General features: G+C 41.0%; 1 protein-coding gene across 3 annotated transcripts in view; it reads left to right on the forward strand.

Annotated features, from left to right (window-relative positions):
* The window catches only part of LOC120383191 (voltage-dependent T-type calcium channel subunit alpha-1G-like), a 275,720-nt gene that overhangs the window by 258,557 nt on the left and 1,727 nt on the right, over positions 1 to 15,436 (forward strand). For 2 of the 3 annotated variants that reach the window (XM_039500955.1, XM_039500956.1), the window contains exons 35-36: positions 7,382 to 7,571; positions 11,341 to 11,510. In XM_039500955.1, coding sequence (XP_039356889.1) covers positions 7,382 to 7,571; positions 11,341 to 11,510 — 360 coding nt within the window. Of the gene's footprint in view, positions 1 to 1,167; positions 1,309 to 4,663; positions 4,799 to 7,381; positions 7,572 to 11,340; positions 11,511 to 15,436 lie in introns of all 3 variants that reach the window. The other variant, XM_039500954.1, reaches the window with a different exon arrangement.

A 15,436-nucleotide genomic window follows, 5' to 3' on the forward strand; every position in this document is an offset into this window, starting at 1 on the left:
CATCAGCTGTTTGAGAGGCTTTAGAAATTTCATTTGGCCTGTCTTCTCTTTGGAGCGGCTATGGAGGAGGGTTTATTCCACCTTCTTGTATATTTTCCAGACTCTGTTCATTGCTCTTTCCACCAAAACAGATGCCTTGAAAACCTCAGGACGGTTTTATTCTGAAATAACGGTGATGATTTTCTTTCCTTCCCATCAAAATCTCCACAACGAATCTGGTGTTTGACTACATGATGGTAGAGGAATACAGTTCTCAGAATGCACTCCTGCAAGGTCATGTGGTCAGCATGCGCCTTTGCTTGCATATTCCCTAGAATATTTGTATTGCGTGCCATTTGACTGTAACGAAGGTCCTCATTTCATTGTATATATTGGCTGTTCCCTGCATAAAAGGGACAACTTTTAACTGACCCCTGTACTGTTTGTGAAAATTAGATGTTATCATATACAATATTTCTGCTGTATGCACAAAGGCCAACATTTTTAAAGGTGGGAGCTTGAAGTTAGGAACCTAAACCCATACTTAATTAATCCAACCCACGTAAATTAGTGGCCTGATATTCACCTGTGCTGAGCATCCACAACCCCTATGGAAGTCAGTGAGATCAGAGAATGCTTGGCACCTCCAGCAGTCAGGCCGTTTTCATTTCTGTGGTGGCCAGGCATGGATTTAGGTACCCAACGCTAGACTTCCATGTTTGAAAATGTTGCCGTTAAGTGTTTCATAGATGTCTTACAGCAATAGTTCCCTTTAAAAGTTCCCAAGAACAAGCAATTGGATTCTGTTACAATGGCCCTGCTGGACTCCTACAACTCAGAATAACTAGTTATGGTCATTCAGGATGAGAGTAATGTCTAAAGATGGGCCCAAGCCTGAAATGTCCCACCGTTCCCCGGGGCATCTGGCTTTGGTCCTGTCTCTAGTGATGTCTAAGAAAGCTTCTGACTGTGAAATTACTGCACTGTTCTCTTTCCTCCTCTATCTCATCCTTTTCCTTCCTGATCATTTCTATTACTGCTAATCTCTCTCTGAAAACTATGGTTTTCTTCTTTCTGTTTCCCCCTGTCCTTTTACTCTCTCCCTCTGTCTCTGTCCTTCACTCTCTCTCTCTCTCTCTCTCTTTGGCTTGCCTTATCCTTCTGCATGCTATACGGCACCCCTCCCAGGAAAGACACTTGTTTGATACCATATCACTGCTGATCCAGGAATCTCTGGAAGGAGAGTTGAAGCTGATGGACAACCTGTCAGGCTCTGTGTGCCATCATTATGCCCTTCCAGCTCCTGAATATTACAACTCTGAAAAACAGGTTAATATTCCTAATTTCCTGCACAGTCTCTGTCCAAGTCAATTTGACTGAGGCCTGTATTGAAAAGATAAAGTTGGGGGTGGGGTTTAATCTAAAATAGCCATAGGGATTTTGAACCCTAAGTCATCAGGGCTATTTTATGGGAGGGCAAGTTAACTTATCTTTGTTTAAGATATTATATATTCATGCTAGAACAAGTGTGCAGCATTTAATCTCCCCTCTTTCATGTACTAAATCCAAAGCTAAATTTCTCTATACATGAGTGGTTTTAGGATGATGAACAAATGTAGCCCAGCTCCTGAGATTAGATTCATGCATTGTAACTGTACAGGTGCAGGGATCCAACTGTGCAGACTGGATGGTAGGATGGGAGCTCATGGACCAGATCCTTGGGTGGTGTGAAAGGGCATCTCTCCATTCTGCAGCGATGCCCATTTACACTAGCTGAGGATCCAGCCCCATATGTCTCTCTAAATAAGTGGGTCCTGAGCTCCAATCTGAACCCAATTAGGGGAAGCAGGGCAGTACTTTAACAAGTGCTTACATCCCAAAGAAGTCAGTGCAGTTTGGGTATGTGCTTAAAGTTAAACAGGTACTTAAGTGCTGTCTTCAATAGGAGTGGACTTAAGCATGTGTGTAAGTGCTTTCCTGAACGAGGGCCTTAAACTGTTAAAATAATACCACTCAATTAATTTTTAAATTAATCTAGTTGAAATAAAATTCCTGCTTTCTCCTATCCATTACTCCTTAGAGCAAACACTTTTTCATATGACATAGGCTAATTCAAATACCCTTATTTTTTTATTGTTTTCATTTTGACTGAGAGAAATCCAACAGTGCTGTATTTTTTTGCTAAAAACATCTGATCTTTATCAGATAAAAATATCTGAAGATTTCTTATTAAATTATTAGTATATTTATTTACCAGCTCATTGAGTACTATAAATTATTCAACTTTTCTTTTCATTTGGCAGGGAGAACAAGTTTGGATACAATGAGAACTATACTTTTATAGGTTTCACAATACTAGGATAACTTTTTACCCTCTAGTTGTTAATTATCACTTTCATTATGCTGAGGATTATTAACCAACAGACAGAGGTCTCCCTTAAAAACTGTGATGGAAGGGACGAGTTAGCTTTGTTACCTTTCCTGGTTCCTCAGTCCTGGGGACTGCTGAGAGTTTGTATTGCTGTCAACATAACTTAGAGCAGCTTCGGGGCTGCTCTAAACTATCCCAACTAATAATGGCCCCCAAAGGTCCGTTACACCAGCCAGGAATTATCTGCATCCAAACATACTGGCCACATCCCCTTTTTCCTCACCGTACCCTTAGGCTGTGGAGGAGGGCCCACAGAGGCTGGCATAGAGTTGGTAATATCAGTCCTATGCCAGCTAGGAATCCATCTGCCATGCTGGAGGAGTCCTATTAGGGCATCTCTCTGGCTCCTTTGTGCTGCCTCAGTGGCAGCTGGGTTCTAGTGGACTCAGGTGTGCAGGAGCTGCAAGTGCCTCTTATCTACATTTCTTGGTTCCATCCACAACCAGAGACAGAAGCTCTGGGATACGGTGACTGATGCTAGAACAGCTCTGGCACTGGTAGTTCATGGTATTCCTGACTCCAGAGGACACACTGTAAATCCCACCAGAAAGCCTGTCCAGTAAGATTGCTAGCCAGCCCTGTGTCACCGGTCCAGAGGGTGAGAGGGTTTGGATAGAGTTCAAAAGAACAATCAGTCTCATGATTATCTGAACCAAACCTCTGACCCGTAGGAGGTTCACCCATCACTAGATTTAATTAGCCCCAAGTGAACTAGTATGACACCATTTCCAAAAGCAGGTGTGCAGGAGAAACCAACTCTTTGCTAGGTTGGATATGGCAGGCTCCGGTCTCCACAGCTTCTCTTGAAAGACACATTGCTGTGGAAACAGACTGTTTGTTTGAATGCTTAAGATAAAAGTGCTAATCCTTTCAATTAAGAAAGGAAATGCTGACATACTGGGAGCCCTCTGTGGATCTATTTCTTGATGTAGAAGCCGTAGTTGTGCATGAATCAGTTTTATATAAGGCTAACCACACACCCATAGAGAAGTACCTGAAAATCGGTAAGACCGATATCAGGTTTGAGTGCTTGGAAAGCCAAGCCTGCACTTTAAACCCAGCATCTGGCTTTGAGGCGGCTGACAGCTGTGACTCTGCTTTGTTAGGAGAACCCTGCCCTTTCTTTTGAGCAATCTAGACTGCCACCTCAAGCACAAAGCAATGATACATTGTGCTTCCCATTCGATGGCCACGTGTGCCTCAAGAGTGCCCTCCACTGGAGGCTGCATATTTTGCTTGAATTTTTTTGAGAGAGGACCTATCAATGGCGCAATCACACCACCTATTCCTGACTCTGTCACTGACTTGCCGTGACCCTGGGGAAGTCACAGAGATTTTCAGACATATTTAGGTGGCTGAAGATGCATATAGATGCCCAGTGGGGTTTTCAACCTAAGTGTGTTAACTAACTCCCATCAATGATTCAAAGCCCATTAGCACCTGATTCAAAGCCCATTGAAGTGACTGGGAAGAATCTCACTGACATCAGGAGATCCTGGATCAAGACTTTATGCCTCAGTTTACCCATCTATAAAGTTACGCTACCTGCTTCACATGGCAGAGACTCAATTCACATTTGGAAAGTACCTTGAGATCCTATAATGAAAGGCTCCCTAGATAGGTGTCATTCTTTACACTGCATTAAAGAAGCATACATGAACAGCTGATTGCACCCTATTCGGATGATTTTGGTGTTGAGGATATCACAAGGATCTAAACAAGATAGGCTAGAGTCAAACAGAACTGCAACATTGCCATAGCATTTAGGAATAGGAGCTATCAGAGAAGTTTGGAGGTTCTCAATGTTAGATGTCATTAGAATAACAAAGATACAAGTGTATATATATATATATACTTCCTAAGCTACTGTTACTTTCACTTCCTGTTGGTGTTGTGAGGATAAATACATTAAAGCTTGTGAAGCACTTTGAAATCTACTGATGACAAGCATTATATAAGAGCCAGGTATTATTATTATTATTATTCCTCAATTTGTCACATAGAAACCAGTATTTCTCACAGCACCTTTTGTGTACCATTGTAAATTCTGTTGTGAGTTATTTGTAAGTATTTAAGGCTGAATGTAATGGGTTTTCTTACCCCACTTCCTTACGGTTTTATCTATCGCAATGACGTGCATGACATAGATGCTCTTATTTTAGGGATAATACTTCAGTATTTAGACGATGATACTTTTTTTTCAAAAGATGTGTGTCCTGGTTTCTTATGCTTAATCATCTCTCCCTTGTTTAGATCCCTCTAGCTGAGATGGAGGCTCTGTCTCTGACGTCAGATATTCTCTCTGAAAAGTCCTGGTCCTTAGCTCTGACGGATGACTCTTTTCCTGATGATACTAACACACTCTTACTTAATGCTCTGGAAAGCAATGTACATACACTGGTCACTATATATTCTGATGTTTACAGGGTTCTAAATACTGCTATCCCATGGTTAATCACAATGGAATTTTCAGTCCAACCCTATCTCCAAATAGCACCTAAGCTTTTATCTGAAGAGGGCAGTTTATTTTTATTTTTTGCATCATATGTAAAAACATTAGATTGTCTTCAAATAAAATAAATAGCCCACCCACCCACCCCCAAAAAATGGATGGCGTGAATCTTGAAACTTTCTCTGCATCGGAAACAAATCAGTGTTTGTGTGCATAAAAGACACACCCATGAGCAAATAGCTCATGCACCCTATGCAGAAAGATTATCTACTTCCCCTTGGTTTGTGACTGACTCGATTTTGTGAGCAGAGGTGCCCCCAGTGCTTTGGGGATGGGTGCCAGATACACTTTTTTGAAAGACACCAGCTGCGGATCTCTCAGAGATGCTGCTTGTTTTGTGAACTCTCATTAGCAACCCATATTGGATTCCTTTCCCTTTTTTTGTAAGAAATTACCAGTATTTTGAGCCCTGCTTTAACCATCTTCTTTTTGAAACATTAAGACATTTTTAGCTGATGTGTAGCGGTCAAGTGCTTTTTTTCTGCTGTACAACAGACATAACTTCTCTTCCAACATTTTGGATCCATTCTTGTTTTCTCTGTTGTCGTCCATATACCTATCTCTGGATGTTTGTGTTGTTGATAAATTTTCTGTCATTCTAGTTGACTGTCATCCTAAGTAATATTTATTTGGGCTCCATCTTCTTTAAACCGTGACAATATTTCCCATCATGCTTCATGGCATCATGTACAAAAGATTTTGTAAACTACATTTAACATTTTGTATGGAACATTTTGTTTCCAAATAAGATATCTAGTGGAGGTGGGCTGAGGAGCACAGTGTTCCAGTCTGGATCCAGATTGGGTAGCGATTAGGAATCTGACAGCACTGAAATCTTGTGTGCGGTTTTTCATGGGATCACCTTTCAGCCTCTTAAATGGCTTTCATGAAATTAGCTGTTCTCTCAAGATTTCTGCTATTTGAGGCTGAAATCTCAGAAGAGTTTGGCTGCATCTGAACTGGAAAATAAGCCCCTTCTGAGTTTGGATCTCACTTGGAAACCTGAACAAGGAGAGTGGATTTGGATCTGATCTCGAATCCAAATGGATTTGAATTTGAAATTCCAGTTTTTGGACCATCTCTTGTATTAAGCAAAATGATGTTTAGACAAAGATGTGTGCATGCAGGTTGGTGAGGAGGATTTCAAAACAAAGTGTCAACATTACTGGTATTGAACTTACCCTCCGCATTTGAGTTACAGCAGGAGACTGCAATCCCTAATGAATGTTGTTTATATCTAAATCAGCAAATTCATGAAGAGTGAAAATAATTTTTATGGCAGTGAACTTGGATTTGGTTGGCCAATTTTACAACACTGATCCCCTCCCCCCCCTTTTTTTTGTAAATTTCATTTAATCTTGTCATGTTTTACTCTGTACACAAAACACTCTAATGACATTTTGCTTTTGTTGAAGGACTAAATTTGAAAAAAACTCAGAATATCTATTTCAGAAAAACAGTCATGCTCAGAGTAACGGGGGCGGGGGGTAAACTGGCCAGTAGATAATTTTTAAACTACTCTGAAAGAAGAGGATCAGCGATGTACTTTATTGAACTACATTGGCATGTTCCTCCATTGTCTATGATTTCTTACGGAGTCCTTTATAAAGGGGGTAGTTCTTTCGTTACAAATACACAACTAGGCTTACATTATTTCCATGTTTGATAACACCTTATAATTTTTTTTAGAATGCAAGAACATAGGAATTACCCTACTGGATCAGACCCAAAGTCCATCTAGTATCTGTCTCTTGACAGTGGCCAGTGCCAAAGGCTTCAGAGAAAGCTTGGAAGAACCCTGCACTAGCAGATGTGAGATAATCGGCCCCCACCTTAGGTCTAATAGAGATTGGTTTACGCCCTGACAAATCAAATTTAATATCCTGCCAAAAAGTGTCATGAATAATTTATTACTTGAAAAGCAAACAAAAATAAAATAAAAAAAAGTGACAGTGGAAGTCAAAGCAGGGTACATCTTCTGTGAACTATAGTGTCTCTTCATTCTTAGAAGAGGGGATGACTGTTACTTACTTACCTTTGCAAAAGTCTGACTGACTTGGGAGGGGACATATGGGAGGCTTGATTATCTTTTGATATGATCAGAGTTATGCCAAAAGCATGTGTGCATTGTTGGGCCTTGAGGCATGATGCCTGTTTCAAGTATTCCTGAAATAGTCATGGTTTATTACTGCCGTGTTGCTTTCCTCTTTTCCCCAGTATTTTTATGTGGTTCATTCTGTGTGATGGTTTGGTGACACTACAAAATTAGGGGGCTAGCTTCCTAGTAGATCCATTTGTGCAAGTTTCATTTTGTTTCATTTTGTTTCAGTAGAACCTTGTACATATTGACAATGTGCATGCACCATCGTGCCCCATATTTATTGCAATGGCTGTTGCTAGGGATTCCAGGTTCACTGGGTCTTCCAACTCTGTGATGTGTTCTCTCTCTTCTTTCGTAGACTGATCACCTCTCCAAAGATGACACCCTGACACTGTCCCCTAGCAAGGACTTGCTGAGTGTAAGAAAGCCTTCCATAGGTCGCACCCACTCTTTGCCAAATGACAGCTACATGTTCCAGCCTCCGTACGCAGGCTCCTGTGCCAACTCCCAAGCCGAGAAGAACGCATCTCATCAGAAATCACAGTCAGGTACAAATCTCTCCACTCTGACCATACGGAACTACCTATATTGCTACGTATCATTTGTATCAACGCTACCTAGATAGCTGTGTATCAGTTCTGATGGCAGTTGGGTCTCCAGATCCCTAAAATGGTTTTGAAACGCTCATCTATCAGGTATAAACTAACAAACTGGCCAGTCTAGAATAAAAACTTCCTCCGTCTGAACCTTGCACCCATTTTAGAACCAAAACTTTTTAAAGGGCTCAGATAAAAGGAAGTGACTGGACTGTAGGGAGGGCAGCATTTATAGCCTGCATGTGGTTGGCAGCAGTGGACCCATCTTACATTCTGCCCTCCTATCGCTGCCTTCAGGGGTCAGAATTCTTAAGAACTGTGGGAGCTCCACCAGTCTCACCCCAGCAAACTAAGGCCCCTGAATGAAAAACCCCAGCTTCCGGACAGGAGCACAGGCGTCACTTAACCTCTCTGTGCCTCAGATGCCTCTTTACAGAGGGAGCTTGTGAGACTTATTGTTTGTAAAATCCTGGGATGGAACACACCATGGGAATGCTAAGTTGTGTTATTGTGGAGTGACAAGACACTGACAGGCTGGTTTAGAGAAATGACCGCGTAGAGATTGTGTTTAAAATGTAAATTACTGTTCAAAGATGGATTTTCCCATTCAAAGGTTGTTTGATGGAGTGGACTGGGTTGGACAAGAAGAGTTCTCAATTAACATATAGGGCCAGGTTTCCATAGACTGGTGCCACAAATTGCACTTACGGTAGCATCTATCTGTGCAAAATGGGTAAGTGTATGTTTAAGGGACCCTTAGTGCTTGCAGTTTCTTAGGTTTACATGTGCATTTTTTTAAGTGCTACCCCTGGTCCATATTGTCCATCAGGATTTCACTGTTGTGATAGTCAATATTTTGGGGGTGCAATTGGCAGAAATTCTTGTGTTGCACAGTAGACTATGCAATACCTTCTGCTGGTCAGTTAATATACTGTACTGTTGTTCCCCTCAATTTATCTGCACCTGCTCTTAATGGACAACAGCTTGAAGGCTCTTGTCCTAGGCAAGGCAGAAAAGATTCTCCCAAGCATTACCATTTGCAAGCTTCTAACAGGGACATAATTTCATAGCGCTATTCAGAACGATACAAGATTTGAACAGATTAGAAATGGGATGTTGAAATTTGCATAGTAATAGGAATTCAAATGCACAGCTACAGTTTAACAGCAGAAATAAAATGTGGAAACAACAGAACAAGATGAGCCTGGGGTTGGAAAGAGGCAATGGCATAATATGAAAGACTTAGAGCCAAATACTGTCCCTTTAAAGGATTCATTCACATCAATGGAAAGACTTGGGGTGAAATTGTAGCCCATTAAAGTCTATAGCAAAACTCCCTTTGACATCCTGGGACCAGGATTAGTGTCTCTGTATCCCAAGGTCACTGAAACATCCTTGGTTTTTTTACAAGATCCTCATGTTGCCGTGGAAGGAGTTTCTGGTGCTGTGCATGTTGCTGCTTAAACCAGGTGTCTTTGCGCCTATGTTGAGCTACCTTACAAGCCAAACCCAGGCTTCCTCCTAGTCCTTTCTTTACCTTGAACTTGCAGTGTTCAGTTCCCATCTTGGTAAAATGAATAGCATTGGCTGACACCAGTTGAATCTGACGAAGTGGGTATTCACCCACGAAAGCTCATGCTGCAAAACGTCTGTTAGTCTATAAGGTGCCACAGGATTCTTTGCTGCTTTTACAGATCCAGACTAATACGGCTACCCCTCTGATAGTTGAATCTGAGGAGCCTGCATTACTCCCTAAGGAATCCTGGATCAATAGTCCCATTTGGAAGTAGGGCAGATATTTAGGAAAAGCTCTTGCATGATTCTGCAAAGCCACGTTGGACCCTGAAGTTTGTGCTGGCCATTGATGCACTGTGTTCTGATCACTTGTTAAGTAGCTCAGATTTAACAGGGTATTGGAAGTAGGAGTGTTTAGAGTAAATGTGATTTTTTTTTTTCTGGCTATGATCATCTAGGGCTTAGAAGCTAAGAATGTTCTGACCTAGTCAGGATTTGGATTGAAGACCTCCAAGGAAAACTTGAGATGTTCCAAGAAATGATCCTAGCAATTCATCCTCCCTCCGAGTCAGCACTCAGCCAGTGACCTAGCATTGGGGTGGGAGTCTGTACTGTTTCCTGATGAGAGAAAACTAATGTCCTATTCATAACCATGTCATAACCAATTAAATACCTCATGTCTTACATCTGCCTCGGTGTCCTGGCAAAATTCCCATTGCTTTAACTGGAGAAAGTATTCTATACACCCTGTTCTAAGATGCTGTATAGTGTTGCTGGTACCCTTTAAATGGCTGCCCTGTTCCATCTAAAAAGTGGCTGCATTTCAGTGCGGAGTGAAGTGAACTCCTACCTGTTTATAGTTTGTAATTCTATAAAATGTCATTAGCAAAAGGGGCCATAATCACCAATAAATAATAACAGTACAATATTTCAACCTGAAAAGAGTTTTGTTGTCAGAAAACCTGGCATTTGCAGGAGGTATTTGTTTGGACATTCTTTCATAAGAGGGCTGTTATTCTGTGGTGGAATATTCCAGGACAAAGGAGATTCTGTGGGATGCATTCCATGTTAAATTAATTACTTTGAAAAATGTTGGACTTTGAGGGGAAGGCTTTGCAAAGTTTCCAATGTAGCCAGCAACCACTTCAGGTCAAGGAGAGCCTTTAGAAAGGAGTTAGCAACCTGTGGCACGCGTGCCAAAGGCGGCACGTGAGCTGATTTTCAGTGGCGCTCACACTGCCCGGGTCCTGGCCACCGGTCTGGGGGCTCTGTATTTTAATTTAATTTTAAATGAAGCTTCTTAAACATTTTAAAAACCTTATTTATTTTACATACAACACTAGTTTAGTTATAAATTATAGACTTATAGAAAGAGACCTTCTAAAAAGTTAAAATGTATGACTGGCACGCGAAACCTTCAATCAGAGTGAATAAATGAAGACTCGGCACAGCACTTCTGAAAGGTTACCAACCCCTGCTCTAGAGAATAGTTCCTCCTCCCATGATGCTTTGTGAAACCAGCCTGACATTGAAACTTGCCACCTATTTTTGCAAGTGCAGTTTTGCTCACTCAGTTTATTGCAGGCATACATGCCGATATTTAGATGCAGCTAGTTGATTTGCAGATAGTCAGGTAAGTAGATGTGTCCTTACTGGAATCTGCACCCACAAATATAGAGGCTGGGTTTCAAAATCAGGCCTTTTAAATGTTTAGGTGAATACCACTCTGCAAAGTTATTCGTTGTAAAGGAGGAATATAGGAATGACCAGGCTGGACCAGACTAGTAGTCAATCTAAACCAGTGTCCCTGACAGTGGCCAGTACCAAATGCATCAGAGGAAGGTGCCAAGAAAACCCCATTATGGATAATTATGGAATAGTCTACCAACAAGTAGGGTGACCAAATAGCAAGTGTGAAAAATTGGGGCGGAAGTAGAAGGTAATAGGCACCAATATAAGACAAAGCCCTGAATATCGGGACTGTCCCTATAAAATCGGGACATCTGGTTACCCTACCAATAAGGGAGTTTTTTCCTGATCTCTGGGAGTTGGTGGTTGAAGTAAATGTTTTTTGTTAATAAAAAGTATTCATTGTGCAATTCCTGTCTGGTCCAATGGGAGAGTTTTCACTGAAAGGTTATTAAGCTATGGGAGGCATCTACAAATGAATGTGTGTCACATTCCTGTTTCCTGTCCCTTTCTCAAGGTTCAACAGCCTCCGTGCAGTCACAGCCTGCTGACACCAGTTCTCTCCTGCAAATCCCAAAAGATCATTTTCACCACATAAGACCTCATGGCAGTTTGGACTGGGAAAGCAAATCCAAGATCCCCCCAACTGTGCATTCTCCGTCTGCAGAAAGATTACTTCGTAGGCAGGTAAGCAGAGCTGTGACTGTGAACCTGCTGTGGTTCAAGACCAATGGGTTACTAAGTTAACTGATGGGTTACTAAGCTTTGTATCGCAATTTCATGAGATCTGTAACCCTCATCTAGGAATAATCCCCAAAAGATTCGTCGATTTTTTTTTTTTTTAAGAGAACCCCATTCAATGTTCTCTAAAGAGACGCATGATGGCTTACATCTCCTTTGGCAATAGGCCTAAACGTCCTCCATTTGATCAATACTTTGTCCTTCCTAGCCTTTTCACTGATACAGCCAAGTGTTCCTTAGGGGTCATTGGAGTTCACTGAACTAGTTCCTAACAGCTACCGAATGCTCTCCCCAACATTTGAGAGTGCACAGTGATTGCAGATAACTCTCTCCAATCAACTCTATGGAAGGGAAAAAAAGAAAATCAAATTCAGAGACCAGCAGCTGCGTGAATCAGCCACGCGGAAGTGTATCTTATTCGATTATTCCCATCCTTATCGCGGATGCGGGATCGGATCATCGGCTCTCTCGCCTGCGCGCCGCACCGTTGCTCGGGCGGGGTTCGGTTTCGAATCGATATCGAGCGTTCGAGGATCGCATATCCGCCTAGATGAGGATATATCGATATAAAAAAAAAATCGTCGCCGCCCCGTACGACGGGTAGTGTAGACGTAGCCTAAGATTGCTGTAATTTCCTGTCATAGGGAAGAGCCATCACTTTTGACAAGGAAATGTGTGTTTTGCTTTAAGGAAGCCAGACCTTTTATGTCTGAACAAGCAGAAGTTGGAAATGAACCTTTTCTAGAGCAGTGATATGAAGTTGAGTTACTTTTATTTTTATCTAAACTAAGAGTATTTTTCTTATGAGATTAGGGGGGAAAATTCAAACATGCCTAAGTGGTTTAGGAACCCAATGCTACATCTACACTACAAGATAGGGTGTGATTCCCCTGCTCGTGTACATGTACTCGTGCTAGCCCTAGTATAAATAGCAAGGTAGCCGTGCTAGGATGATTAGCAGCAGTGGAGGCACAGCTGAGCCATGCCAAATACAAATCCACCTGAAACCAATGGGTATGTAATGCCTCCGCTGCTGCTACCCGTGCTGCCGTGGCTACTCGTGCGAGCTCAATTTATACTCCTGCAAGCTCAGTGAGAGCCAGCGGGCGTATGTGCACATGAGCAGGGGAATCCCACCCCAGCTCGTAGGGTAGATGTGGCCTTTGCTGAAACTCAACGAGACAGACACTGAAGTGCTGAGTTACTTTTGAAAATGGGCCTGAGGCTCCTAAGTCATTTAAGAACTTTTGAAAAATTTGCCTTTAGATTAATATCTTCTGTTTTCTAACAAATATAAACCTTAACCAAAACCCTCCTGGGTTTTGAGGACACTTATTCTTGGCCCCATATCAGTTTTCTTATTGCCAATGATATTGGTCCTGATTCAGCCAAGTACTTAAACATGTGCTTAACTTTAAGCATATGTTTGTCTGTCCCTGTTCAGTAAAACACTTAAGCGTACGTTTAAGTCTCACATTCATAAAATTAAATACATGTTAAAAGTGTTTTGCTGAATCAGAGCCATATATTTGGCTAATTTTGTAGCTCATCTTTACTCAATAGTTAGTTTCCTGTGTCTGATTTTATATGTATGTATGTATGTATGTGTGTATATATATATATATATATATAGTGTGTGTGTGTAAATAAATAAAATGCAGAGTGGATCATTTTTATTTTTCCCAAAATAATGTATTACTTGAATGAAATATATTCTCAGTTATTCAAATGATCTTCCTTTTTTACACTGAGAAAATAAGAGAGCTAATTTATTGAGCCCTAAAAATGAATCTGAGGCACTAAGGTTAGCAGTTACATTAATCTGTAATATTAAACTGACAAGTTAAATTCCCAATGTGTATTACACTGCACCAGGCCAGCCAGGCAGCCCAGTCGACACTAATGGGGAAACTAATCAATTTAATGTTTCCAATTCATGAATATCTTCCCCCAGCTTCTGATAGGTAACAGCCCCAACCTTTTGGCTGGTATTTCTAATATAAATTACCATGTTAGCCATCTTCTTTAACTCCATTTTCCATAGTGGTTACTGCTGCATAAGACTACAGGATAATTCTTAATAGACCGTTAGTTTGCAATTTAAGAGCAAGAACTGCAGCTGAAATCACGGCTCGATTGATTTCAAGAGCTATGCCAATTTTCACCCGCTGAGGATCAGGCCTTAATGCCTTAAGTTTAACACACAGAACTCCAGGTAAAACCAGTGGGAGATGCAAACATGTGCGAGTGTGTAATCGGACCCAGGACGTTCCCAATAGTTTATCCTATGTCACAACGTGAGATTTTCAAAAGGGTTTAGCACTGGCCTTGAAATCAATGGGAATTCTACCATTCTCTTCAATGGGAACACAGACTAGAGTATGTCTACGTTGCAGAAAAAGGTGTACTTAACTCGGACCAGCTAACTCAGGTTAAAATAGTAGTAAAGAAATGGCAACTTGGCTTTTAATTCAGGTTAGCAGTTTGAGTTTAGCTCCAGGCTGTCAGATAGACATTGCAGTCTATCATTTAAACACATTAATACAGAATTTCTAATTTGTGGTCCAAATAAGAGGTGAGCATGCAAACTCTATCAAGATTCCAGATACATATTAGTAATATAAACAAAGAAAAATATTTGTATGTGTGAATATATACCCACATTAACATATTTTTATATTATTATGTATATATGTGCATATATATTTGTGTATGTAAACTTTCCTGCAAATACTTGCATGTGCTTAATTTGAAGTATAGGGGAAGACTTATTAAACTCAAAGGGACTACTCATGTGCTTACATCTTTGGTGTGTGTGTGTGTGTGTGTGTGTGTGTGTGTGTGTGTGTGTGTGTGTGTGTGTGTGTGTGTGTGTGTGTGTGTGTGTGTGTGTGTGTGTGTTGCATAAAGCTTTGGAGGATCAGGGTGTGTGTATGTCCTGTAGTCTATGGGAGTTTTTCCCAGCAAAAACCAAACTGGTTGATATTTATAGACTAGTTCATAAAGTTTCATTTTAAAGAAGTAATTTTGAGCTGCTAGATGACAAAAGTGTTATTACAATTAACAGCCCATCTCTTCATTCTGGTATATTAAAGTAGGGCCAGCTGTATTTTTTTTTCAAATATTATAAAAAGGAAAATAAACAATCTCCCCAAGATGAGACATTTGCATGAAGAGCTATTAAAATTGATTTATAAATCCTTTAGCAAAGGGGCACACAGCACTGTGGAACACAATGACTTCTGCAAATGGGTAGGTAAAACTGCCATGTAAAGGTGCTGCTCAGAGCCAATTTGCAGCTCTGGGGAAAATGAGTCTGTATCTGACTCCAACCAGTGTAGGCGAAACATCCCCTGAGGACCCTGAACTCACACTTCTAATAGGTGGAAATAATTACGGATGCTTCACTCTAGAAGTACAGTCATCCATTTCACGTTAATAAAAATCATCTTACCAACAAGAATTTTCAGGTAATTCTATATCATATAAATGTATTCAATACCAGCCAATTCTTTGAGATTTGGGGACACTTAGCATTTTTAGGATCAAGGATTGGGCCCTTATTTATTTAGTACCAGCAATGTCCTCAACCACATAATAGACAGTCCTTGCCCTGAAGATCTTATATAAAATTCCTCCCCTCCCTTCTTCAGTCTCCAGTGGGTTTTGACCACTGGAGCATGAGTGCTAAAAGCATGTGCCTGGCCAGCTTGAACTAGAGCAGTGGCTGGCAGTAGTAACCAACTGCGTTCTTATGCAAACCAATCCCTAAGATAGGCACTGTGCTAGTGCTGTTCAGATGTGCATGCTAAAAAAGATGAATGCATAGAGAACAGGGCACACTGGGAATGCAGAGGTAGGATAACTAAGCC

The sequence above is a fragment of the Mauremys reevesii genome, linkage group 15, assembly GCF_016161935.1.
Source record: "Mauremys reevesii isolate NIE-2019 linkage group 15, ASM1616193v1, whole genome shotgun sequence".
In the NCBI taxonomy this organism is placed as follows: Eukaryota; Metazoa; Chordata; order Testudines; family Geoemydidae; genus Mauremys; species Mauremys reevesii.